This window comes from Bombus vancouverensis, unplaced genomic scaffold (assembly GCF_051014615.1).
Source record: "Bombus vancouverensis nearcticus unplaced genomic scaffold, iyBomVanc1_principal scaffold0022, whole genome shotgun sequence".
NCBI classification, from domain to species: domain Eukaryota; kingdom Metazoa; phylum Arthropoda; class Insecta; order Hymenoptera; family Apidae; genus Bombus; species Bombus vancouverensis.
This window is the reverse complement of record NW_027468913.1, coordinates 1,857,410-1,881,943: the sequence shown is the minus strand read 5'-3', so window position 1 is coordinate 1,881,943 and position 24,534 is coordinate 1,857,410. Positions and strand designations below refer to the sequence as shown.

General features: G+C 34.6%; 4 protein-coding genes, 1 long non-coding RNA gene and 1 pseudogene across 16 annotated transcripts in view; 3 read left to right on the top strand and 3 right to left on the bottom strand.

Moving 5' to 3' along the window:
• Positions 1-272: 272 nt before the first annotated feature.
• LOC143304086 (omega-amidase NIT2-A-like) overlaps positions 273-24,534 on the bottom strand; it is an 80,962-nt gene continuing 56,700 nt past the window's right edge. Inside the window, exons 1-6 of one of the 5 annotated variants that reach the window (XR_013060777.1) lie at positions 2,816-3,088; positions 2,461-2,739; positions 2,117-2,385; positions 1,937-2,033; positions 1,166-1,774; positions 273-1,021 (exon numbers count right to left, since the gene is read on the bottom strand). The gene's annotated coding sequence lies outside the window, so the exon portion shown is untranslated. The other 4 variants (XR_013060775.1, XR_013060776.1, XR_013060779.1 and 1 more) reach the window with 4 other exon arrangements.
• LOC143304087 (omega-amidase NIT2-like) lies at positions 3,759-9,165 on the top strand. Of its 3 annotated transcripts, XR_013060780.1 has the most exons (5): positions 3,759-3,870; positions 7,425-7,609; positions 8,002-8,110; positions 8,445-8,718; positions 8,831-9,165. XR_013060780.1 is itself a non-coding variant. In XM_076626425.1 (4 exons), the coding sequence occupies exons 2-4, from the start codon at positions 7,526-7,528 to the stop codon at positions 8,920-8,922; spliced, it is 285 nt and encodes a 94-aa protein (XP_076482540.1). In that variant the 5' UTR covers positions 3,759-3,870; positions 7,425-7,525; the 3' UTR covers positions 8,923-9,165. The 3 variants fall into 3 exon arrangements, 2 of the variants coding, with proteins under 2 accessions (XP_076482540.1, XP_076482539.1); XM_076626425.1 differs by lacking the exon at positions 8,445-8,718; XM_076626424.1 differs by having other exon boundaries at positions 8,445-9,165.
• LOC143304089 (uncharacterized) lies at positions 5,805-15,770 on the bottom strand. Of its 2 annotated transcripts, none has more exons than XR_013060782.1 (3): positions 15,125-15,770; positions 14,278-14,370; positions 5,805-6,461 (listed from the first exon to the last, which is right to left on the bottom strand). It is a non-coding gene; the product is annotated as an uncharacterized LOC143304089 (long non-coding RNA). The 2 variants fall into 2 exon arrangements; XR_013060781.1 differs by lacking the exon at positions 5,805-6,461 and adding an exon at positions 13,142-13,695.
• LOC117165622 (katanin p60 ATPase-containing subunit A-like 2) lies at positions 15,959-19,808 on the top strand (annotated as a pseudogene).
• Positions 19,808-22,452, bottom strand: LOC117165279 (survival motor neuron protein-like). Of its 5 annotated transcripts, none has more exons than XM_076626420.1 (6): positions 22,408-22,452; positions 21,108-21,290; positions 20,868-20,982; positions 20,183-20,480; positions 19,983-20,062; positions 19,808-19,914 (listed from the first exon to the last, which is right to left on the bottom strand). In XM_076626420.1, the coding sequence occupies exons 1-6, from the start codon at positions 22,435-22,437 to the stop codon at positions 19,856-19,858; spliced, it is 765 nt and encodes a 254-aa protein (XP_076482535.1). In that variant the 5' UTR covers positions 22,438-22,452; the 3' UTR covers positions 19,808-19,855. The 5 variants fall into 5 exon arrangements, with proteins under 5 accessions (XP_076482535.1, XP_076482536.1, XP_033204602.2 ...); XM_076626421.1 differs by lacking the exon at positions 22,408-22,452 and adding an exon at positions 21,957-22,392; XM_033348711.2 differs by lacking the exon at positions 22,408-22,452 and adding an exon at positions 21,471-21,917.
• Positions 23,028-24,298, top strand: LOC143304113 (uncharacterized). Its single transcript, XM_076626479.1, has one exon. It carries the CDS (start codon positions 23,379-23,381, stop codon positions 24,207-24,209), a length of 831 nt encoding a protein of 276 aa, XP_076482594.1. The 5' UTR covers positions 23,028-23,378; the 3' UTR covers positions 24,210-24,298.

Here is a 24,534-nt window from a genome sequence, read left to right as displayed (position 1 = left end):
ATTTCCTGAAAACCTTTAGGTGTTAATATTAAGGTGTTAATATCTTTAATATTTGCAAGTTATTGTTTAGCGCTAATTAGTTAGAATGTAACAAGTGGTGTACCAGAATTGAGATAATTAAGCCACACGAACAATCTTATTTAGATCTTTTTAATTTTTTAATTCTCTTTTGCTCTAATACTTCGTAAAATTAATCTTCATTAGCTACTACACTTCATAGAATAACAAGAGATAATTTTTCTTATATAACGTTTCATTCATAAAATCTATCATTAAAGTATATCTTCATAAAAATATCATTCCATACTAACGGTATATTTGGTGTCATACGAGATAACAGTTACCAGTGATGACATATGTAACTTTATAAAGATATCTCGTTTTATTATATATTAAAAGAATGTACTCATTGCTGCTATATTTCAGATGAAAAAAAGGAGGCAATGATTTTACAGTAAAATCGTTCGTTTACAACTGATTCATTTACATTTCATGATAATACTGTGCATTCTGAATATGCTATGATTTGGTTTAAAATAATAAATAGTCCATTCTTGCATACTATTGCTCCAGCTTTACTTGTATTTTCGATATTGGTATAAATAGAAAGACAATTAATGTCGTTCGAGTCTATTTTCGGATCATTTATATTACGTTTAATCCATATAGTTATTATATGAGACATAGTATCGTAAAATTTGAAAGAATAAAACGTTCGTACAGGAAGTACATTTTATAAGAACTCCAACAAATCTGCGTGTGCACCTAAAATACAAACTGATAGTGATTGTTCATAAGTTTATATAGATTATCTAATGTCAATCGAAGGTATCAATTCTTTTTCTCCATAAGAGTACTTTTTCATTTATATGTGTTCAAAAATACATGTGTTCAACCGTGAAGCATATGTCACCTACAACGAAAAAGAGTTTTCCTATACTTAATATTTCCTTTATATACCTATGAAAGTCTATTCTTCGCGTAGTATGAAATTATGAATAAATCTGGAATATTGTTCAATCTGAAAAGAAAAATAACTTATTGACATCATTCATTGATACGAGATTCAGAATGTTTGTTTTGTCTTGCAGAAAAAGAAGGCAGCCCTTTCTTTTAATGTGAAATAGAAAGCGAAAATTTGAAAACAGATTTTTTGGAAATTTACTTGCAAATATCGTTTTCAATATCGTGATTTTCTTCCCAATGGTACTGTACTTTCAAATTTTCCAGTATCCCTCTAAAAACAAAAAGTCGAACCTCGTTATTATTAACGTCGGCATTATAAGGAAGAGAAGTATTAGAAAGCAGCTCCTTTTTATTATGGATTTCTTTATAATCATGTAAATAAGAAATTCCGGAAATTTTTTCCTCAAGAATTTAATTCTTGTGTTTTGATTGATAATTATTACACTGCATACTAACTTTTCGCATACTGTTCGCGTCTAACAATTTCCTAATAATAACTACTTCAAAATTACATATGTTCTTGCACGAATTCAAAAGTACGTATGATACAATTACAATTGATTCTAAAATAATAATTATTTGAAGATATTAAGATACTAATTAAACGTTTCACTATATTTCAAAATCTGGAACAACAAATTTTTATTTATAAAAAATGAAACTGTGGTTATATATTCTTTGTCATGATGCTATTTCTTATTACCATGTCGACATTTTTTAAAATTCATTTTGTTATCTCTACGCAATATGAAAATTCATATACTGCTTAATATTTTTTACATATTATCCATCCACCGCATGATATCTCCTGAAAAATCAAAATATTAATGTTATATTATTACAATGCTTCTTAAATTTCAATTTTTGACAAATTTGAAATCCAATATATTTTGCACAATTATTATTTATCAAAAAATTCTAAGTTAGTAACTTTCTTTTCAAATGGCAAATAACATATACTTTGACTTACCTGTAACTTTTTGCTCCTAATCATCATTTCCTCTTATAGAACATCATTATTGTTCTTATAATTACTACCAGTGTCATAGATATTGTAGTGGCTACAACTGAATTAATAGAAAATGATAAATAACTGTGTATAACACTAACACATAACTGTGTATAACAATGACACATAACTTTTACTTACATATCAGTCGATAAGGGATTACTGTGATATCCTGTTGATGTTTCTTAAGGCACTTGATTAGGTGTGATACGGTATCATTCCTTATGGTATACTGTAGATAAGTATTTTAGAAAATGACAAGAATAAATCTAAATTATTCAGAGGTTCCAGTTTCGGCTTAGACATAAATACAGGACCATTTGCAAAGAAGAAAGGGTGCGTTTCTACAGCCTCGTTATAGTAACCATGAATACCAATCTCTGAATTACTGGTTAGTAAACATAAATATCCTATAAAATTTAATATATTTCTTTAATTTTTAATACATACATGAGTTAGTAGTTCTAAATTATGAATCATCCTACCTGTGATATTACACTTTTCCTTATAATATCATCACTCAAGTGAACAACATTAAGATCATGTAAACCATGTCATCCTATCTTACTGTGAAGATACTTAGTTATGTTATCTAACATTATAAAAATATCATCAAATTCAAGTCCTTTTATTCACATCACATGGCCACGACGATCTGGTTCTTCGTTATATAATGTTCTAAAATTTGTCGTACATATAGGATGTACAAACCGTGATATCAAGGTATCAGTTCTTCCTTCCCAAGGGACAGTTTCATTAAAATTCTGATAGAATTAAAAATTAATTATTAATATTCTAACAATCATATATGTTAAATACATTATAGTCAACGATATATACCTGAGCGAATGTAGGGGTGATTCCTTGATAATTATAAATGTCATCAGCCCACATCATTGTGCCACTTCTTTGTACTCCAGCCTCTAGATTAACAGCCTAAACAAACATACAAAATTTTATAGAAGCTGTACAAAATATAGTATATACGCGCAATATTGAAGCGTTCAAGGGGATATAAAGGTAATGTACATCACATACACGTGTACTCTCATGCAACAAAATACAATTAGATTTAATAGTATAAGCTCTTTTATTCATCATAATAGATTGGAAATTTACGTGTCTTACGAGGGTGTGTAAAAAGTTACCCGCTCTGTCGGTGTAGAATTTATTTTAAGCAATTGTCAAAAAAGACATACATCATTTTTTGACATAATCACTCAATTTCTGTATACACTTTGTCCATTTGCTGAAAGACCTTCGTATTTTCTCATTAAAAAATGTTTTGGGCTGAGCTGCGAACCACGAATGCATCGTTGTCTTCACCTTTTCATCAGCTTTTTCGGCATCCATCTCGCACAAACTTTTTAAAACCCAAATCTGTCGTGCACTATTGCATAAGCAGAGCCGTGGCTGATTTGCAAATGATTTGCCACATTATCCAGTGTCACTCGTCTATTCCATAGAGCATAAGTTCATGAGCACGTTCAATGTTGTCGTCGTGGATGTGGACGGGCGTCCAGCTGTTTTTTCATAACACTTGTGCGATCTTCTTTGAACTTTTGTGCCCATTCAAACACACTTCGTGACAAAACACTTTCTCCATAATGTGCATTAAATCTTTGATAAATATAGGCATCAAACATAACTTCCGACCACAAGAAACGAATCACAGCATCCTGCACTGTTTTCCTGCAAATCGCCATTGCAAAGCGCCATTACTCGCGCAACGGTCACAAACGAATTGACGTAACACAATGAAACCTACGCAGCAGCACTGAACAGATATTGACGTCATACGAAGAGTGCAGATGGATCAATACGGTCGACAGAAGTTTTAACTATCTGGAGTGCGGATAAATTTTTACCGAGAGTCATATAGGAATCTATAATCTGTAAGTACACCTTTGGCTGAATGGAAATTTCTCTTACATATAGTCAAAAATGCAGAAACAGTGTATTGAATTGGAAAGTGATAAAAAATAAGCGAAGTTTCGAGGTTGCATGTGATTGCATGAGTACACAGGACGTTTTTAGCGAATAAAAAATAATTTTGAAAGACACGAGACTTATCTTGTATTTCATGTACTCTCTGTGTCCGAATTTCCAGAAGCTCTCTATCTTATGAAGTGTTTTAGATTAGCCGGAAAATTTTGTATGTACATACAAGAAGTATACGATCTAAGTGGAATATTCCATTATTCTCTTGATACAACAGAAACGAAATTTACAGAACTTCTCAGAAAGTTGGTTTATTATTACCAAATTAATAGAATTAATATACGTTTATCATCTTTACATACCTAAGTCGTGGAGGTTTATCGTGCGTAAAAAATTAGTGTCGTTTCAAAGTTACATTTCGTACATTTTAAGCCTATAATTTGTAACGTACAAAACAATGTAAATTTGAGCTGTTTCTTATCTCCACAATAAGAAAATCCAACTTTACGTTTTTTACACAATGATATTTATGGAACAGTAATATCATATTATTGCATCGCTTGGAGAATGAAGTCAAGGTACGATGTGACCCTAGTGTAAACGCTGGGATACCCAGCTGTGTCGCACTTATAAGCATAAGACACAATACCTATTAAATACGAGGTTCATTCATGTTGTATCAGCAGTGGTCCGCCGCGGTCAGCCTGAAAGGATCGTTAAATTTTTAATCAAAGATACTGAAATATATCGATCGAATTGTATTGAAATTATACTTATATACAGTAATAATCTTCTATTGATTTGTGTATTGAAATACTCCAATTTATAATGTACATGTTATATGTATTTTGAGCAAAACTAAGATTAGAAGGAAATTAGATTAAATACCATAATGAGGTGTGAGAAGTGGGCAAGACTATTAAATTGTGTTTATCTATTATTTCTAATGTTTAAGACGTCGATTTGATGTTAATTCGAATTGACGTGTCTTCAGATACCGTATAGTTTGTAGTAACTCTATAACTTAATTACCGTACAAGAATCCTCTCCACCCTGAGCATGTTCGGCGCATATTATACCATCAGTGATATCAGGTGCATTAGGAAATTTGGAATAAGCTATTTTGCATTCGGCGTTCTTAATCACTGGCATTTGTACTTCCATTAATGCATTACGTCGTGGTCGTCCTACGAAGAAAATAAGAAAGATATTTAAGACTGGAACTGTTTAATTTTATTATAAAATTGATATCACTTACTATATCTTAATGCTCCCCATCCAGCAACAAGGGGGTTATAGCCGACGAAGTTGCTCTTTCGTAGGGGCTCTTTCGTACAAATGGGATATACGTACCCTGAAAAATAAAAAAATAAATGAAAATGCAGGAAACGAATGACCAAAAGTATGAGAAAGAATTGTACACGCTTTATGACACAATATATGTGTACAGTAAGAAATTTCAGGATATGATACTTCAGTAATACTCAATAGCATATATATATATATATATATATATATATATATATATATATATATTTGAGGACTTACTCGAAAATGGCACCTCCTCCACCAATCTAAGAATGGCAATATTATGATTGTGTATGTTTTCTATTCCATCCATATGTGCACAATGTGCTGCGGTCAAAACATGCCTAGCCGATATCAGGGAACCTCCGCACTTCCATAGTGGTTTGTCTGGGTTTCGGGGATTACGAAAACCTAATGCAGCGATCCATGGCCAAGCGCCTAAAATGCAATAGTCATAGTTGTGAATATACATAATTTTTTCTCACATAATGAGTAACAACGATTATTACCTATTCGATATTCGATCATACAGCAGACGATAAGTACATACGTACAAATACTCTGAAATAGAGATTTGATGAAGACAGAAATTAAATTTTTATTCCAGTGGAATACAAATTATTAAATAATTCTATATAATTTCTATTTGAACTATACTGAACTATAAAGTTCAAACGTGTAATTTCTGCCCTAACAGTTTTTGATCTCTATCCATATTATTACTCCTATATCAATTTTTTATTTCAAGCAAAAAGATACTCTTCCTAACATGAAGTAAAAGAAAGAAATAATTCAAGTTAATAAGTAAAGTTACTACTGATAGAATCATAGCATTATTATTTAGTGTAATTGAAATGTACATTGATGTGCTGTTTAATGCCTTTAAAGTTCATTCTTTGCAGTAAATGGCTTATTATTAATCGGAAAGAAAGACATAAAACGTACCAAGTTCAGCTGGTTTACCATCGACCACCCTGGTATGAGAGACGTTGCTAAAACCACAGTATGGTGGTCGCAAAGCCTTATACTTATACACAGTTTTTATTAAAATTTCTCTCTTCTCTTTGTTTGGATCGTTCAGACAGCAAACGATCGTAACATTGCCCTGGTATCTGCACACTGATCGTCTATAAAAATCGGTGGCTGTACGGTACTGTTATCTGCCATATTTCTTGCAGAGGTTTACATTTTCTGTAGTCAAGGCACCTGCCTTCTTGATTGTCCGGTGTGGTACATTCTGGATCAAACAATTTTAAAACATTTATACAGTTCAAAGATGCGTAAGAAAGCGACACCGATTACTCAACTTTCGAAGTAAAAAGCCGATCAAGTCCACCGGATTGCCCTACAGACACGTATTAATCCGTAAGAGTTAGTCATCATGTTGATAATAATTATCTAAAGAAACTCACGTGAAAATATAAAATTTTAATTGTTATATTAATAATTTAATTATAATTTAATAATAATAATTTAATTTAAAATGAGTGAGGGCTAGGAGATCATTTGGATCGGTGGAGATAGGAGTTAGCGGGCGGGAATTGAGGACTGCTTCTATTTCTATGATAAGAATATTACGGTGTTAAGCTCATATGTTTCTGTTTCTCCACTCGCGCTGCGCCATAATATCCTTTGATATTTCCGATCCTCTGGTCGTACGAGAAATTGCCGATACATTTTCTCGATGTCGCCAGTGAGTACGTACTGATGAGCGCGGAATCTAATTAATATACAAAATAAATTGTGAATTGATTCGAGAATATAGGATTTCCCCATTTTCATGATTATCGTGATTTTTGTATAAATATATTTTTTAACATACTAATAATTAGGTACTTATAAATTAGTATTATCAATTATTTTGCATTTATAATTCCGCCTCTAGTATAAGTGTTAATTGAAAACTAACTTTATGTTTCAAAAAGTACTAGCAAAGTCGTTGAGTAACAAGCCACTGATGCTAACACAAATAGCATTGTCGTAATTAAATATTTCTAAATATTCATTTTTCATTTTGAACCTGTAGAAACAATTTATTATATATACTATTAGCTAAGTAATTGCATATTTAATTAAGTCGAAATATAAAACTTAGTTATTTTGATAATTTAGAAAATAAAAAACTGACAAACATTTCAATTTAATTTATGGTTGGAACAAAAGACAGTTATTTTTCATTAATTGAAATATTGCAATGCAGAGTACTTTCCAAAATACGCCGAGAGTATTCCTGATGGTGAAACGAGCGTTGCTTCATCGAACGCAGCTAAAGAAAACAACATCTATGTAGTTGGTGGTACGATGCCTGAAATAGAGGGCGATAAATTGTACAATACCTGTACTATTTGGGGTCCCGATGGAACTTTGATAGCAAAACACCGAAAGGTAAGTAATATATTCCTTTATGGCTTTGAATTTGAAAATATTGGGGTGAAGAAAGTGACTCTATCTAGGAATAATTTAGGAATATACATATGTACATACGTATACTATAACCAATTCTATAATTTACGGTTTATAAAATACGTTATGATACGGGAAACGCCCATTTTTGTTGTAATGTGTTTGTTGTTGTATAAATTTTTCACATACGAAAATACTTATTTTTTCTCCTTTTTAAACATTATTAAATGATAAGATTTTTTAATAAAAGAAAGTGATAAAAACGCTGTCAGTTATTAAATAAAAAATAATTAAAGTTTAGGAGTTGGTAACTTTGATATTAAATTACAAAAGTTGCAGCAATAGAATTAGCGACCACATTTTTATGTTATTAGGTACATCTATTCGACATCGACATTCCTAATAAGATTACTTTTCGAGAGAGTGATTCACTCAGTCCTGGTAACTCCCTAACGACGTTCGATGTGAAGGGCTACAAAATAGGTATTGGCATTTGCTATGATATTAGATTCGAGGAAATGGCACGCATTTATCGGAACAAAGATACAGTAACTTAATCGATCAATACTTAACTAGCAAAAAATTAAATATCTTTCTTAAATATATTCTATATAAAATTAATATAATCTGTAACTCTGTATAAAAAGAAGCTTAATTTAAAAAACCAGTATATTTGCTGAAAATGAAACAAATAAAAGAATTAAAAGCACAATAAGAGGACTGTCCTCGCATATTCAGAAATGATGGAATGTGAACCGTGCAACTACGAAGTTAATTGGTATTCGGTGGCTTCATATTTCCTGCTTCTCTGGGTTAGGTTGCCAAATGCTGATATATCCAGCGGCATTCAATATGACCACTGGACCATTGCACTGGTCATTACTTCAGCGTTCCAGAGCGAATGATAATCAATTATACGTTGCCTGCATATCACCGGCTCGTGTTCGTTAAGCAAGTTACGTCGCATGGGGACATACACAGTTGACCAATCCATGGGCAAAGATTCTTTACGATTTGGAAACTCAAGAGAATATGGCAGTCACCGATATCTGTAATTTACAGCTTAAAATTAAAAGCGAGAGATCCATGATGTAATTAATTTTTAGCCTCGTTAATTTATCGATTTAGCCATCTTCCTCTGTATTTGTTGAATTTATTAGTAAGCATTACTTATTACTTCGTATGTTTCTTTTTTTCTATCAGATCTAAAAGTTGTTGAGGAAGTAAGGGCTCAGATACCTACAGTTTCTCAGAGACGTACAGATTTGTACGACACTGTCTGTAAGAAGGAGTAACTCTACACTAAAACAGAAAATGTTTTTTTATAATATTTCTACTACCATATTCTTTTTTTGTGAATTATTACTAATTTCTTATCATTTGTACTAAATGAATGACTCAATTAAAAAAACCAAAACGTTATAAATAATAATCTGTATATCCTGTGTATCAACATGTAATTGGATATTATAATAATATAGGAATGCTATAATAATATAGGATAATAATATAGGAAAATAATAATATAGAAAAACACACATGCTTTTAAACACCTTTAATATCGATCACATAAATTGTTATAATTCACAATGATTACGCATACATAAAAGACCCCTTGATAGTAAAATTTACGATCAAAAGGCAATTACGTATCGTTTAACAACATTTAATTTATAACACCTTTTAAACATTTAGACAGATTAACACATAACACTTCTTATATATAAACATCAATTCGAAGTTATCAGCTTGGAGAAATTGGTCGATTAATACCTGTAGATTGTCTGTCTCGATGAAAGACTTAAAGAGAGCAAAAACATGATAATGCCGCTAATATAATATTCCTTCTTTCTTGTATCTGTCTGCCTCTCAGGTCGTTTTACTAATTACAATAAGTAATTTCGACTTCTTTGCGCTCTCTTTTAACGCATTCGAGACCGAAAGAAATTCATATCAGTCAGTAGGCAAGGGTATAATATACATATTTTATATATAACTTATGTTGTTACGCTGCCTAAAACATCTGCACGCCAGCCCGCGCGACCGGACAACAACCGACCTGCGTAACGTCACTTCGACCCTCAATAAACCTAAGGGCCCACCATAACTTTCACTTTCCTGTATTGTTTCGCCATGTGTCGTCAATCCGTTTGTCCTGAAGAATTTCTTCAGCCTAAAAGTATTTTCGACGCACATCTGGTTTTTTAGAGAGGTCCTTGGGTTTATTAGTCGCACTTAAAACACGGAGAAAGCGGGTATGCACCCATGAGGAAAATCCGAATAGCCCTGTAATAAAACAAGCTAGGTTTTCTCACGCACACAGTCATCTATCCACCACGATGGTAGGAGACTTCCTACTCATCCCTTCGAGCAGTAATGCAGGTCATGACCAATCGACACCTCGGTTCGTTACCCTCACTTTTCCTAACGAAATTGGGAACAACGAATCCGCGTTCTTTAGGCACAGGGGCACACCCACACCGAACTTTTCTTCCGTATTAAAAAAAGAGCGACAGTCAGTCTAAAAACTAACGCCTAACGCGGCAGTCTGCACATAGCGCGAGAGTCGCATACTTCCCGCAAATCTTTGTCGGTTCTCGGTGTGGTCGAACATACATCTTCTCTCCTAAATACATCATAGTGCTAAGTCCATTAATACACTAATTTCCAGTATAAGAGCCCTGCTCTAGCGCACATATCTATCGCATCGTCGTGCGACAGGTTGTTAACTATTTATTTCGGCATCAGTGTAGTCTAAGTGTTGGACATATATAATTTATAACTCTGTGAATCACAGGGTTATACAAACTCAATCACCCCTTATTATCTCAACGGAAATCAGGGGATCGATCAATTCGTGGTGTCGACTGCTACAGTCGTAACGGGGATTTACGACCCCCGTTGACGTCTCTCCTCGCGATTACGTCTCCCCGCAATTGGTCGAAATTACATATGTAGTAATGTATATATCATGTTAATTTCATATTTTCTTCAATATAGAATTATTATATATATATATATATATATATATATATATATATATATATATATATATATGTCGGAGATGAAAGGAAAGCCGAAGCCCTTCCTTGGAAATTTTGGGAACATCCTCTAGTACCTTAGCCTAGATTTTATTATAGTTGTAATTGTTTAAGATTTGTAATAAGCGAGATTGGGTTCGAGGTGACAATCGGTCGCTGAACGTAGCCACGGTCACGGGATGGATGTTTTATCTAACGGAGGTCTGGAGTGGTTGTACGTGTTTTCCGAGAAATGTGGTTGTGGCGGCATGCGGCCTCGAGAGCGGGCCGAGCCACGTGTGATGTTGCCTCGGAGGTGCCGATGCAATGGGACATACATTGTATTTAGTAATCAAAACTCCAGGCGGAAACTGCCTAGCAACGGCGTTTGGAACTTTCTCGATGCTTCCAACGAGTGTGCCTAGCAACGGCGTTTGGAACCTTCTCGATGCTTCCAAACGAGTATAGAAAACAAAATGCAATCGTACAGGGAGAAAAATCTCCACGAGGCTGGCATTCTTGCGATTGCCTTGGAGAGTGATACATCGAGCGTTTTCGAGGATCGCATTTGCGTCTAAGTTAGTTTCGCTTAGTAAGGAGTTATCCCGGTGACCGTGGATTCGTTTGAACTCAAACATTGCTAATAGTATTATTTAATTTAATTATTCGTAGATCGTATTATTCATTAGGCTTAGTGTTTGTTAGACTTATTATTAGTTGTACTTATTATTTGTTAAGCTTAGTGATAGACCTGTATATACGTGTAAATAAAATCTCGGCTTTGTGAAACGATGGCTAGTCCACATGAAGAGTCGTCGCGCGCCCAAAATTCGAATCCTGATCCGACATATATATATATATATATATATAGTAACTTTCGAACCAATAAATCTCCGAACTAAGAACTGTCATATTTCGTCTCTATTTATCGAATATTGTTAGAAAATGCAAAAAAAAGAAGTTAAATAGAAAAAGTACTTGGAAACTTAAAAGAAAAAATCTCGAAAAATCTCTTAATACTTTTTACTGTCGTCTTGAGACGCACCATATGTTAAGCTTCTTCGTAGTTACAACTTTTACCGCAGATGTAACGAACTGACAAATGCTTCGAATGGCGCGCGCGCGTCAACGCCTACACTTCAATTTTAAATAAATGTTTTTAAATAAATGTTTAAAATAATACATTAAATGTATTAACTTTGTTGCGCAGTTTCATTTAATTTCTTACGATATGGAGGGTTTAATTACGTTTAAGATATCTATTTGAATCTTTTAAATTCGAAGTTTTTTAAAAAATTACCTTAAACTTTATAAAATTAAATCGTTTTTCCACTTTGTTGTATCATAAAACAGTTACTTAAATTCAAATCTTACCGTCGTCTTAAAATATTCTATATTTTCCTCGTCTTAAAAAATCTCCCTACAGAAAGAATAAAGAAGAATAAATTCCCATACGTTAAATTTCGCGTGATTGATGGAATACATAACGATAACGAGAACTAACTAGCGACAACAAGCAACCATTAGCAAGGACAACTGGCGACTATAACTGTCGTCTCTATGATGTATGGTGACTAAGGAGAACAGCCAGCAACTACGGATTACATGTAACAACCAACTGCCCCACTTCTAAAAGGCAACTAACTTGCAAACCCTTTGATGGTTTCTGTAGCGTGATATACCCCTTGAACGTGGTTAAAGAATGTGGTCGCCGCTGGACGGCGTTTTGACAGCAGAGCGATCTCGCCAATTCAAAGCTTGACATTACTGTGGCGGCACAGGCCACGCAACTTTTCAACGGCTCCAGATACAAAGCGCGACGCCACCAAAGCGCAACACCGATGTGCCCAATCTGTCATCGATATCCTCACACTCCTTCCGCCGAATTCTCGGAAGAGCATACTCGTGCCAGCACAGGCGACACATCTTATGAATGCACGCGAGTGGGGATATCGATGGGCTACGAAGGGAAGGTCTGCGCGAAGAAAAACAAAAAGCAGAGTCAGTCTGGCTTGCGTCATTAGAAGTGTAACTCCTCGGTCCCTTTTCGATAGCAACGCGACGAACGACATCTCGGTGTCTATCGTTATTTGTTAGTTGTTACCTGTTGTCCGTTAAATGTTATTGTTGACCGTTAATTGTTAACTCTGATTGTTGATTAGTTCTAATAAACTGTTATTCGTTAAAAACACCAAGAGTAGTTCCTTACGCACCTATCACTATACCACCTCATTACAAACTACCGAGAATCATTAGGCTCGTTATCGAGCATCTAGCTTTCAGAAGATGCTTTATCATATGATATGACTTCACGATATTTTTATAGCAAGAAGAATGGCCAACCTCTAACAAAACAAATTTTTACTAAGTGCTGCATGTGAGCTGCAGGCCGGCCTACTAGGGAAATTTGACGAATGAATAAACTAAAATATATACGAATATATTCGTTATATCATAAAATGCCTGCGTTATGTTCTCTAACACCATAGAGGAAACTAAATTTATATATTAAAAAATTGGAATACCTGTTATAAGAGAGTTAATTAAATTCTAACCTATCGATGACTCCATAAAAACCTTTATTTCCTAAAAATGTATATCTTCCAAATTCTCCTTAGAAAGTATCATAGAGAAAATATGAAACCTGAAAAGTACATCACGCTGATGCCTCGATCAACCCTCGTGCTTCGCAGTCCATGTGTCCGAGCGATGAATTCCCTCCAAACAAGGAAAAAACCAAGGGAGGTCTTCTTCGAGGGACGTGAGAGGGTAAGGGAAGCAACGGGAACGATGATCACGCGATATACTGGCGGCGTACGTATAGAACGGCTGTTGCGAGAGAGTTCGCAAGAAACAAGAAGAAAAAAGGAATCGTAGGCCGACGCGACTATACGCTGTCGACGGACAAACAGCGACTGAGCCTAACTGAAACGAACTCTGTCGCAGTATGAGCACGGGCTACGTTCGCGGGTCGATCCAACACGTTCTGCGTCTCTCCTCGGCACCGGCGTCAAAACCACCCCCGACGAGCGCAACGCACTGGTGCACCTGCAATATTAACCACTGGTCTTTCCTTTTTCGCGCGATATTATATCAGCACCTATGATACCATTTCAAAGACCGCAATCAAAACATTAAATACCGCATTAAAGCCATACAATAATTCGCAATATTCATTCGTAAACGTTATTGTATATGTGCTTAATTAATCGTTATTATGTTTCGAATGATTTACTACCTCGTATTCCATAAGCAGATATATGGTTCATTTTCACCTCAAGTACGATATAATTTGTAACAAATATTTATAATTCACAATGTAAAATATTTATAATTCATTGGGAATATTTTTCTATCACGGTATAGTGGTCAAATTTCACATAAATCACAAACATATGGTAGTCAGAAGCTATACTCACGACATGACAAATCATGAAGATGTCATGAAAAATGGAGTCCGTCCATATATATTCAAACACAACGAACAAGTTCGAACTTTTCGAGAATAAACGATTTGTTCGATAACATCTGTCGCGAGCTTCTCTTCCTTTAACGATAACAATTGACAACTAAAGCTCGAGAGGCTCGTAAGGATGAACAGCGACGAGTATCTAGAAGCTATGTACTCACCTGGGCAAGGAGACTCCAACACCAAGGACGTTGGAAGTTTCGAGAAGCGAAGATGGAAACTGAAGTAGCACGTCAGGTCAACTCCGGCGAAAACTGCTAAAGAAAGAAAAATCCAACTAATTTGTTTCCAACGATAAAATGAAATTAATTTGTTTCACAAATTATTAACTGAATATTATTCAAAAATTATTCAAAATTCGCTTGATTGATTCACGACCCGGGACATTTGGGTCATACCATTTTGGTAATGGACGAAAATGGCAGAAGGAAGAACGACCGTTTTTTTCATATTTCTCTTTCCCCGGGAAACGATGGAATGCCCGAGCACCTTGTTTCATTTCTTCTCGACATCAATTTCAATCTTTTTAAACGAAATATAATCTGAACGATGAAAAGTTCATTCAAATAATGCTCCGCGCCAGACACTCACGAAAATTAAGAAGAAACACGGAAAATTCGCGAATAAAACGGATTTCTTTGTCCCAGTGAGATAATAAACCTCGTTCACGTATTGGTTTTTAAAATCAATATATCCACCAATGTGCACTCGTTTAACAAGGGTGATGGAACGTGCCAAAAATCTCTCAAGAGGGTCTTGGCAACGGAAGAGTCGAAAACGTCACAATTATGAATGAAAAATTCGAATAGTTGCTGATTTTACAGTCGAAACCGATAAAGAACTCCAGATATTCCCCCAATTAATTTACAATAAATTCGCGAAAATGATCGATTGCTGACGTCATTGTATTCTAGAAAGATTGTAAAACATTAAGAATTTATTGAAAAAACTTATATTCGATGATAACACTTCTAATAAGAGTACTAAGAGGAGCGATTCTGTACTCACCTTCCTGCCTCGAAGTACCGAACGCAATTAACCGTCCGCCCAGGATGGAACCGTTCGGAACTTTTGTAAGTCACTGCACGGCCGCTGCTTATGGTGGAAATGTAATAGATATAAATACAGAGCGCGTGAGCGAACTAAAAACGCGATAGAGAAGTAGAGAGAGGATGTTCCGTCCTTGTCTAATGACGCGCACTTGTACAGGAAATATGTAACAGGGGTATACGAGCAGCGTCAGTGTCCACTAGTGTGCATGCCTGATTAAACAAGGACAGGAAGTATCTATACATGGTGTTCTCTTTCTATTTCCATGTTGCATCCATCTTACTATACAGTACACACACTCAGCTATTCTATCATTATATTTGTGCGTTGCTTATGTGTGAACCAAACATTTCCATGACAACAAATCGTTTGTCTCTTGTTTGATGCTCGGTTTTCAACGGAGTTGAAAGAATTTTTTAAGAGAAACGTAATGGACGGGTTGTTTTTAAAGTAATAAACGGAAATTCTCGTATCCATTGAGAAACGATAGGCGATTTGAAAGTGTCACTATGAACGGTGATTTATCGATGCAAGATAGTATGAATAAGATATTTTATAATCTGCGAAAAAAGGTAAGGAATATTCTAGATTTTAGATTTTAGAATTTCCACGTCACAGACGAGTGTGTTTTGTTATTTGATTTGTAATATTGCTGCAGTTCTCTTAATAGCTGTTCGTTTCATGCGATACTCGCACATAGTATCTATGACTTTTGCTTCTAACAATTTTTATAATTAGGCTGTATCAAATATTTTTAACGTTCGTGTTTCATGAAAAATCATGTGTAACTCGTTGAATTCGCAAATGTAACAAAAAATTACATGAAAAAACTTATATTATTGTAATGAAAAAATAATTATATTAGGAGGAGAGTCGTATTTCGGAACGTCATCGGAACATATTATACCTTGTATGTGATTATTTGGAACACAATGGGTGAGTATATTATAATTAAAATATATTCCTAGTTCCAATTCTCTTGAATAGTGTCAGTGACCAATCGAAATAGAAATCAGTGGACATCGTGGAAAGAGAAGGCGAAACCAAATTTGAAAATTCGACATCGGTAATTCAGTAGTTAAGAATAACTCAATCGATAATGTAGATTAACTAGTTATAAACAAATATATGAAATATAAATTCAAATTATTCTTATCCATCTAAAAATTGGAAATTAAAGAGCAGAAGACAAGAAATTATCTTCGAGGATTTATATAGTAAATACATTCTTTTGCCTGTATTACCTAGAGATAAAACAGTTGTTTGATGGTTATCTTATAGTGTTCAGTCATTGCGAAAAATATTTTTAATCGGTTAAAAACTATAATTAATTAAAAACTACATTTCTTTAGGTATATAGACATTAGCGATGTATTATTCCGGGAAGCTCGTCTATCTCCCGAACATCGGGTCTGCGACAACATCGATTTGGAAATTATCGTTGCAGAGTATGAAAATCATTACAAGATGAAATTTCAAAAATATCCCATATTGTGTAAGAAAATAACTGGAAGGGAAATGACGAGGGAAGTGACAAATGCAAGCAAAACGGAAGAATTTAAATTATTTAACGATATTAAACGGTATTCAACGTATTCAACGTATCGTATTCAACGTATCGTATTACAATATGATCCAGTGTTTGTAGAAGTATTGAGACAAAAGCCAAATCTGTTAGTAAACAAGCGAGAAGTGAGCCTGTGAAAGAGACGAATCTACAGCAGAAGATAACTGATGATAATGCGAATCATATTAATCTCGCAATGACAGTGACGTCAATATTCCCCAATGAGAGTGATGGACGTTCATCAGAAGAGCTATTTAACGTCCCAATGGAACAATCCATGCAATCGAAGATATTGAAATGCATTGAAAAGCTTTATTCAGATAATCCGGAATTACGAAAGATTGCTGAGGACATCTCATGCGTAAGTTATTTTCGATTAATATACGTATCGTAAACCTTTTAAACGATAAAATTCCCGTCGATAAACCGTCCAATGTATATCGACGATGACATGATTTCAGTAACGCTTCAAATATCAAATTACGTAACACTTACTTAATATAGAGAAGACGCCATTTTATCTTTGTATCTTCACAGGAGATCATAGTAAACAAATTAAATGTACATTGGGATGACGTTATAGGCCTAGAGGAATGTAAAACCGCTGTTAAGGAGGCCGTTGTGTATCCCCTTAAGTATCATATCTTTTTTGATAGCCCGTTTTCCCCCTGGAAAGGTATTTTGCTGTACGGCCCACCTGGTACAGGTAAGATACTCGTATTCTTTTCATTTCTGTACGTGTTTACAAGAAATATACAAAACAGGGAAAACGAAGTTAGCGAAGGCAGTCGCGACAGAATGCCATTGCACCTTTTTTTAACATAACTGCCAGCTCATTGGTCAGCAAATGGAGAGGCGATTCCGAGAAGTATATACGTGTAAGTTGCTTTGCTATGTAAGTTTCTTTGTTCCTTTGTCTATGAAGGAGAGATTCTAGGTATAAAAAGATTTGATTTTATTTTTCGTCATTTACATATAAATAGAATAGTTGTTTGGAAAACGAAATGATATCATATTCGTGATGAGGCAATGAATTTAAGGAATTTCGAATATAATATTTAATGAATAATACATTTGTTAAACTGAACAGGTTTTATTTGAACTTGCCTATAGTCATTCGCCTACAATTATTTTTATCGACGAGATTGACTGGATCGCCACAAATAAAGGAGACTGTATATTGTCTGAACCTGCAAAGAGATTCAGATCAGAACTTCTTTCTAGATTGGATGGATTAGTGTCTAATGAGAATTCTAATGTAGTTCTTCTGGCTACAACTAATTCCCCTTGGTACGTATATCACGTTATTTCAATGTTTTCTAAGTAGAAAATATCGTAATATTTCTCCAAATTCCAAATATGTTATTGTGTTGTTTGAAGTATTCCTTCATTATTATTAGTATAATAGAACGATAATATTTATTGTAAATATGTTACTAGGGGCATTGATGCAGCTTTACTCAGGCGTCTCGAAAAGCAAATATACGTATCATTACCCAATGAAGTTGCTCGACTTGGTATATTCAAATTATACCTTAGCAACCACTTATTAGAAAATACAGATATTGTAAACCACATAGTAAAATGTACTGAAAGATATTCTTGTGCAGATATAAAATTGCTTTGTAAGCAAGCGTGGCTACTAGAAATAAGCCCGATATGGAGGAGACTTGAAAAGAAAGAAACACCTGTTACCACTTTGAAATATGAATTAAAAAGTTATGAAATATTAGCAAAATTGTTTAAAAAAAGTCACCTACAGTTATGCAAATAGATAAATATGATACGTGGAACAAATAAATACGCAATCGTAAGGACAGATATTGAAAAATATAAATAAATGGATTATCGTCCGAGAAATCATTCGCATGTGTGTATGCGCGCATGTGTGTGCGCGCATGTGTGTCATGTGTGTCATGTGTGTGCGTGTGTGTGCGCGCACGCGCTATAGGCTAAGTTTAAAATATTCGGTTGTATTATATCCTTGTATTATATATGTCGGAGATGAAAGGAAAACCGGAGCCTTCCCTTTGCAATTTTGAGGAAGCCTTCTAATGCTTTAGCCTAGATTTTATCATAACTGTAATTAAGCAATTGTCATTTGTAATTGTTTGACATTTGTGAAAGCAAAAGTGGGTTCGAGGTGACAACTGGTCGCCGAACGTAGCCACGGTCACGGGATAAACGTTTTGCCTGACGAAGATGTGGATCGGTTGTATTGTTCTCCCTAGAAATCACATAGAATTGTACTTTAGAGATGTCGATATAATGGGACACACGTTGTATTAGGAATCAATCTCCAGACAGAAACTGCCTAGTAACGGCGTTTGAATCTTTCTCGATGTTTCCAAAGAGTATACAACAAACTTTTGACAGAAATTGCCTAGCAACAACGATTGGAACCTTCTCGATGTTTCCAGCGAGCATATAACAAACAAATGCAGTCGTATAGCGAAAAAGATTTTCATCAGATATTCATTCGTGTGATCGCCTTGGAAAGTGATACATCGAGCAATTTACCGAGTGTCTCAGCAATTGTATTTTGTGTTTAAAATTATTCTACACATAGTAAAGAGTTATCCCGTTGACCGTGGATTCGTTTGAACCCTGGAACATTGTTAATAGCGTTAATTAAATTCATTATTCGTGAAACCTATCAATCGTTAATCTCATTATACGTTAAATTCATTATTCGTAAGACATATTATTCGTTCCTCTTATTGTTCGTTAAACTTATTAATCTTTAATCTAATTATTAGTTAAACTTATCGTTTGTTAATCTTATTATTTATTAAACTCATTATTCATAATATTTTGTAAAATCTTGTTTATTCGCGTAAATATATTCTCTGTTTCGTAAAACAATGGCTAATTCAAACGAAGGATCATTACGCGCCTTAAATGCTAATGATAACCCGACATATATATGTGAGTGTATTTTATCAAAAATATGTTTTTTATGTTTTCTTATCTTAGTAATTATTTTTTAAAAAGTCTTAAAGTCTTATATGAAAATAAAGCTGTTCTTTATTTCAAATAATTGAAGTAAATAAATACAATGAGTTTTATATTTTATTATATCTTATATTATTGTTATATTGTTATTGAAAAAATTGATATAATCAACAGTTCTTCCTGTTCTCTTGATTGTTTCTTGCTTGTTTCAAACCATGATAATAACCTACAAAAGAAATAACATAGTCCATTGAAAATTTAATATACAATAAAATACTTATATGAAATAATTACCTGTGTAATATACCATATAACCACTAATATACCATGACATCAACATACTTGAAAGTGCGTCTGTATCATTATCTGGTAATCTAGTACATTTTATTAAAATTTCGTATTTTTTTTCCAAATAAAATATTAAACTTATTCCAAATTACTTATTAATATTAGAAGTATTCAGCATTCCATTAGAATTTTTAAAGTGTACTTACTTGGCCATTAATTGTGGTGGTAAAGGAGGTGCAGGTGGCATTATATCAGTCATCGAATTGAAAGATGGTCCCGGTATGAAGTGATGTTTATACGCATTTGCTTCTTCAGAGTCACAATCCATTTTTTCTACATTATATTTTTTCGAATTTACATTTGTAGAAAAATTAGTCTCACAAGTCTTATCGTTCTCTTCATTGAATTTCTCTTGCAAAGCTTTCTTTTGTTGTGCTATTTGACTTTGCAAACCTTCTGATTCTAAAAGAGAACTCAACTCGACTTTCTCTGTATTACCATAGCCTAAACACAAAGTAAAAGAAATTTTTGTCATTTAATAGAATTACTGAGTGCCATTCAGTTACTGTCCTTACAGGCAATGTATTAGAATTTCCCGTGCATAAATGTATATGTATAAATGTTTGCCTTGATATATGTAGTAATAATCACTCGTCTAATGAGGAGAATTATATTCCAAGCAGCTAATAATGAACAATAAGTAACATGCATGTTTATGGTTCATGACCCTATATCCCACGGGTCTCCCCATAGACATTGACAGGTACTCCTGCCCAGTTAAGGACCTGCTGAATGACACTGTGATAGACTATGCGAAAGCCTTTACTTCATATATATATGTATTTTTAGTACATTTCTTAATTGACATAACCATCATGCTAAAGGTATTACCTACAAATTTTACAACACACGTGCCATTGTTTTCGTAAATTTTTGATATTATAGCTTCATAAATTTCTCCATCCTCTGAGTATATTGCACGATAAGGTGCTCCTATGATCCATTTCTATAGAGAAAAGATGTGTATACAAATAAATATAAGTAAATAGCAAAATAAAATAATTTGCTTCTTAATCAATATATTTAATAATATTCTGTATCAAATTTGTAATATTCTATCAAAATCACAACCTTGTGTAATTTACTTGCGTGTTTAGGCTGCTTAAGATTTTGTAGGTTTTCTTTCGGTTGAGAATTTCCAACATCCATTCCCATTCGCTTGATAACTTCTTCTTTTGCTAAATTTATTGCTTTATCATATGCTTCTATTAATGCACTATCATCCCAAACATTATCATTGGCTGTGTCTGTATCCTTTTGAGATAGCAAATTATACGTTATTAATATTGATACAAGTATTTTATTATCAAACTATTGCAAATTATCATATATGTCATTTTTCAAAAATTGACTAAAAGGTAGTGGATACTGTTAATTACTATTATGCTAAAATCTTGTACTAAAATAATGTTAAAACCATTACGTTTCCATTACCATACATACGTTTCCATTTCCTCGTATAAAAAGAACATTCATATCATCTGCCATTTTAAAATAACATCATTTAAATATTGAATTTGCTTCTGAAATATTAATTTGTCTCATTTCTTTAACTCTAACACATTGTAAACAATGATGACATTATGCCAACTATAATACTAAAAATCTATTCCCCATTCATTCGAAAGATTATTTTTTGAAGCAAGGTTAACATTGAATGTTCCCAAACTTCAATAACTGTATTTTACTTTCTTTACAATATCTAACAATATATTAGAATACTATAAAAAAATATTGTATGCACAAGAAACTGTTTATAGCGAAATAGCAAAAGAATTAATCACATATTATAACTAAAACGAGATTGTTAAGTAGATTATATTATACTGCATATGCGTTAGTGTTTCAGCTGGTAAATATAGTTTTTATATCTGAAGATAAATAAGATTTAATTCTATAAAATTGCATAATGAATTATACATCTATCTATTACTATTCGTATTTCCCCTTAGTTGTATGTTGTCAATAGCATCAATCACGAACATATAAATAAATATAGAAGAAACCGTTCGGAAATGGAAAGGGAAAAATGAACATGGAAGACAAGAAAGTTTTCTTCAGGTTTAGCGTATGCGTGATACGCTTTGAATGTCTCAGATAAAGATAAAGATACTCTGCTCATTTCTATTTGTTCCGCAGAACGAGAAATTTGTTGTCTTTCATATTGGTTTTTACGATTCAATTTTTGGGCAGTTTTCCCTAGCGAGTGTCGGTCCCTGTTTGATATAACCAGACCGTAATTTATACAGATATGTATTATAGATATATATTTGTAAAACTGAAATCAGATGAAATAAATGTTGCCTGAGGTTTTAAACGTTTAATAAAAACAATATTTCATTTGGAAAAAATGTAAGATATGTAAAATTACACATTGATCATTTTGCTGGTCTTGTATCATAAAACGTGTGGCCCGAAGAGCATGTCACGACCGGCATACTTCAAATCCGACGGACTGACGATAGAGATAAAGATGTGGCGGCACTCGGCGACAATGTATATCGCTGAACCATCATGAATGAACCATCAACATCCCAACGGTCCTTCCACCGAAGGTTCTAGAAGAAAGAGCACGTGGCAACGATCGCGGACGCCTAGCAAATGCATGGACGGTGGGGATGTGGAGGGATGACAAAAGAAAGTAATCGGATCCGATCGAAAGTAAAATCATAAGAGTCAGTCTTAGAAAGTCACGCCTAGAGTTCGGAAGTAGATTGTAAAGTGTATTGATGTTAGAAAAAAAATAAAGTTTTCTTTTTTTATTTTTTTACCTCAAATTCCTTTTTTATTTTGTTATTTTACGTGACATTTTGGCGATCCTGCCAGGATAGTGAAAAATGTTTGTTCGGAAACCAAAAGACATTCATCATCTACGGAAGATCGAATTATTTGGGACTACGGTCATCCGCAACAACAAAGTAACTATCGCGAAACAAGTGAAGTAACAATAAAAGGTAAACTGAATTCCTTTGTACGTTACCGTGAAAGAAAATTTAGCTTCAGTAGCCAAGACTCGTCTTCGTCTGAAAATTATAAATCAGCGCAATAATGTCTAAGGCAAACGAATCTCAAACTTCAACCTCAACTGACCCAATGTTGCGAGCAATATGGGACAGTATTCAAAAACAGAACGAGAACATTGCCCTTTTACGAGAGGAAATGTTACGTTTGTCTATGCAAAATGACGAAGAGAACAGACACAGGGCAGCAGAAATCGAGAATCTCGGAAAAACCGTCGCAGCGCTACGGACTGGGTTCGGATCCCCTGCGACCGATGAATTTGCTTCCATTATCACCGAAGACAATTAAAGTGCGTCGACAGCAATCAATCGCACCGTGAATATGGCAAAAGCACGCAAACTGTCAGGGTTAGCAGCTCCAGACACCCCACCTGTCCACCTCGACATCGAACAACCCGAGGTGGAAGAAAGAGGCTATTTTCCGCCCGCTCCTCCCACTCTACGAGCTAAGGATGCAATACGCTACATCCCAACGCTCAACGGAGATGATGATGTAGGAGTTGAAGACTTCATCAAAGAAGTGAGAAGTATGAAGGATCGCTGTATGGAGCAAGATCTATTGCTAAAAGCAATAAAAGTGGAAAAAATCGTGGGGAAAGCAGCCCAAAGTATTCGCAACATTCCTATTGAGTGTTACAGTGATCTGTACGACGCACTGAGAAATAACTTAGCAGCACAACTGACTTCGGATGAGTACCAAGAACAATTACGAGAGTTGAGACAGGGACGCGAGGAATCAGTGCAAAGTTTTAATATTCGGTTTAGAAGAATACTCAACCGTTTGCTGTACGCAGTAACCAATGAGTACCCACAACCACTAACGCGTAAAATTATGACTGAAGAAATCACGAAGAAGACTGTTCGTGTATACCTAAAGGGACTCAGACGCGACATAGGACGAATACTATTAAGCAGTGAACCCTTGAATCTTCCGGAAGCTGAAAAAAAGGCAGCCGATGTAGAACGCTACTTGCGAGAAGAACGACAACCTAATTGGTCATGTAATCGCTTACCTTCGGTTAGTAATCGCCCCGACAACCAGCATATGCAGGTAAGACGATCTGTACCATCAAGATCGCCTAACACGCCAGTAGCTCAGAAACCTGCTACGTTTAACCAAGTAGAAAATAGATCACCTGCTGAACGCGCGTAGATGAAGTGCTTCAAGTGCGGAAAGCTGGGACACATTGCCAACAAGTGTCAAAATTTTCTACCACCGATCCAGCGCGATCAACCACCCGCAAGGATTCAGGCAGTCCAGGAATGGGACGAAATACAAGAAACAACATCGAACCAAGAGATGGACGAACCGTACGAGACATACGAGTCAACATCGCCACGGGAAGACTGCTCGCAATACCTTTGTCAACCCGAACCGAAGAGCGAGTATTTCTGGTCGACACAGGAGCAGGGATAAACCTGGTGAAACGTAACAAAACTGTCAACGCGATACAAATAGGGCCTAAACAAAAATTTTC

Coding starts and splice junctions, on each gene's coding strand:
- LOC143304087 (XM_076626424.1), top strand. CDS start 7,526: ATGCCTGAAATAGAGGGCGATAAATTGTACAATACCTGTACTATTTGG. Junction 7,610..8,001: donor TGATAGCAAAACACCGAAAG/GTAAGTAATATA, acceptor TTATGTTATTAG/GTACATCTATTCGACATCGA. Junction 8,111..8,444: donor TGTGAAGGGCTACAAAATAG/GTATTGGCATTT, acceptor TCTCTGGGTTAG/GTTGCCAAATGCTGATATAT.
- LOC117165279 (XM_033348711.2), bottom strand. CDS start 21,524: ATGGCAGATGATATGAATGTTCTTTTTATACGAGGAAATGGAAACGTA. Junction 20,481..20,867: donor GTGTGTTGTAAAATTTGTAG/GTAATACCTTTA, acceptor CTTTGTGTTTAG/GCTATGGTAATACAGAGAAA. Junction 20,063..20,182: donor CCACCACAATTAATGGCCAA/GTAAGTACACTT, acceptor AAAATGTACTAG/ATTACCAGATAATGATACAG.
- LOC143304113 (XM_076626479.1), top strand. CDS start 23,379: ATGGCAAAAGCACGCAAACTGTCAGGGTTAGCAGCTCCAGACACCCCA.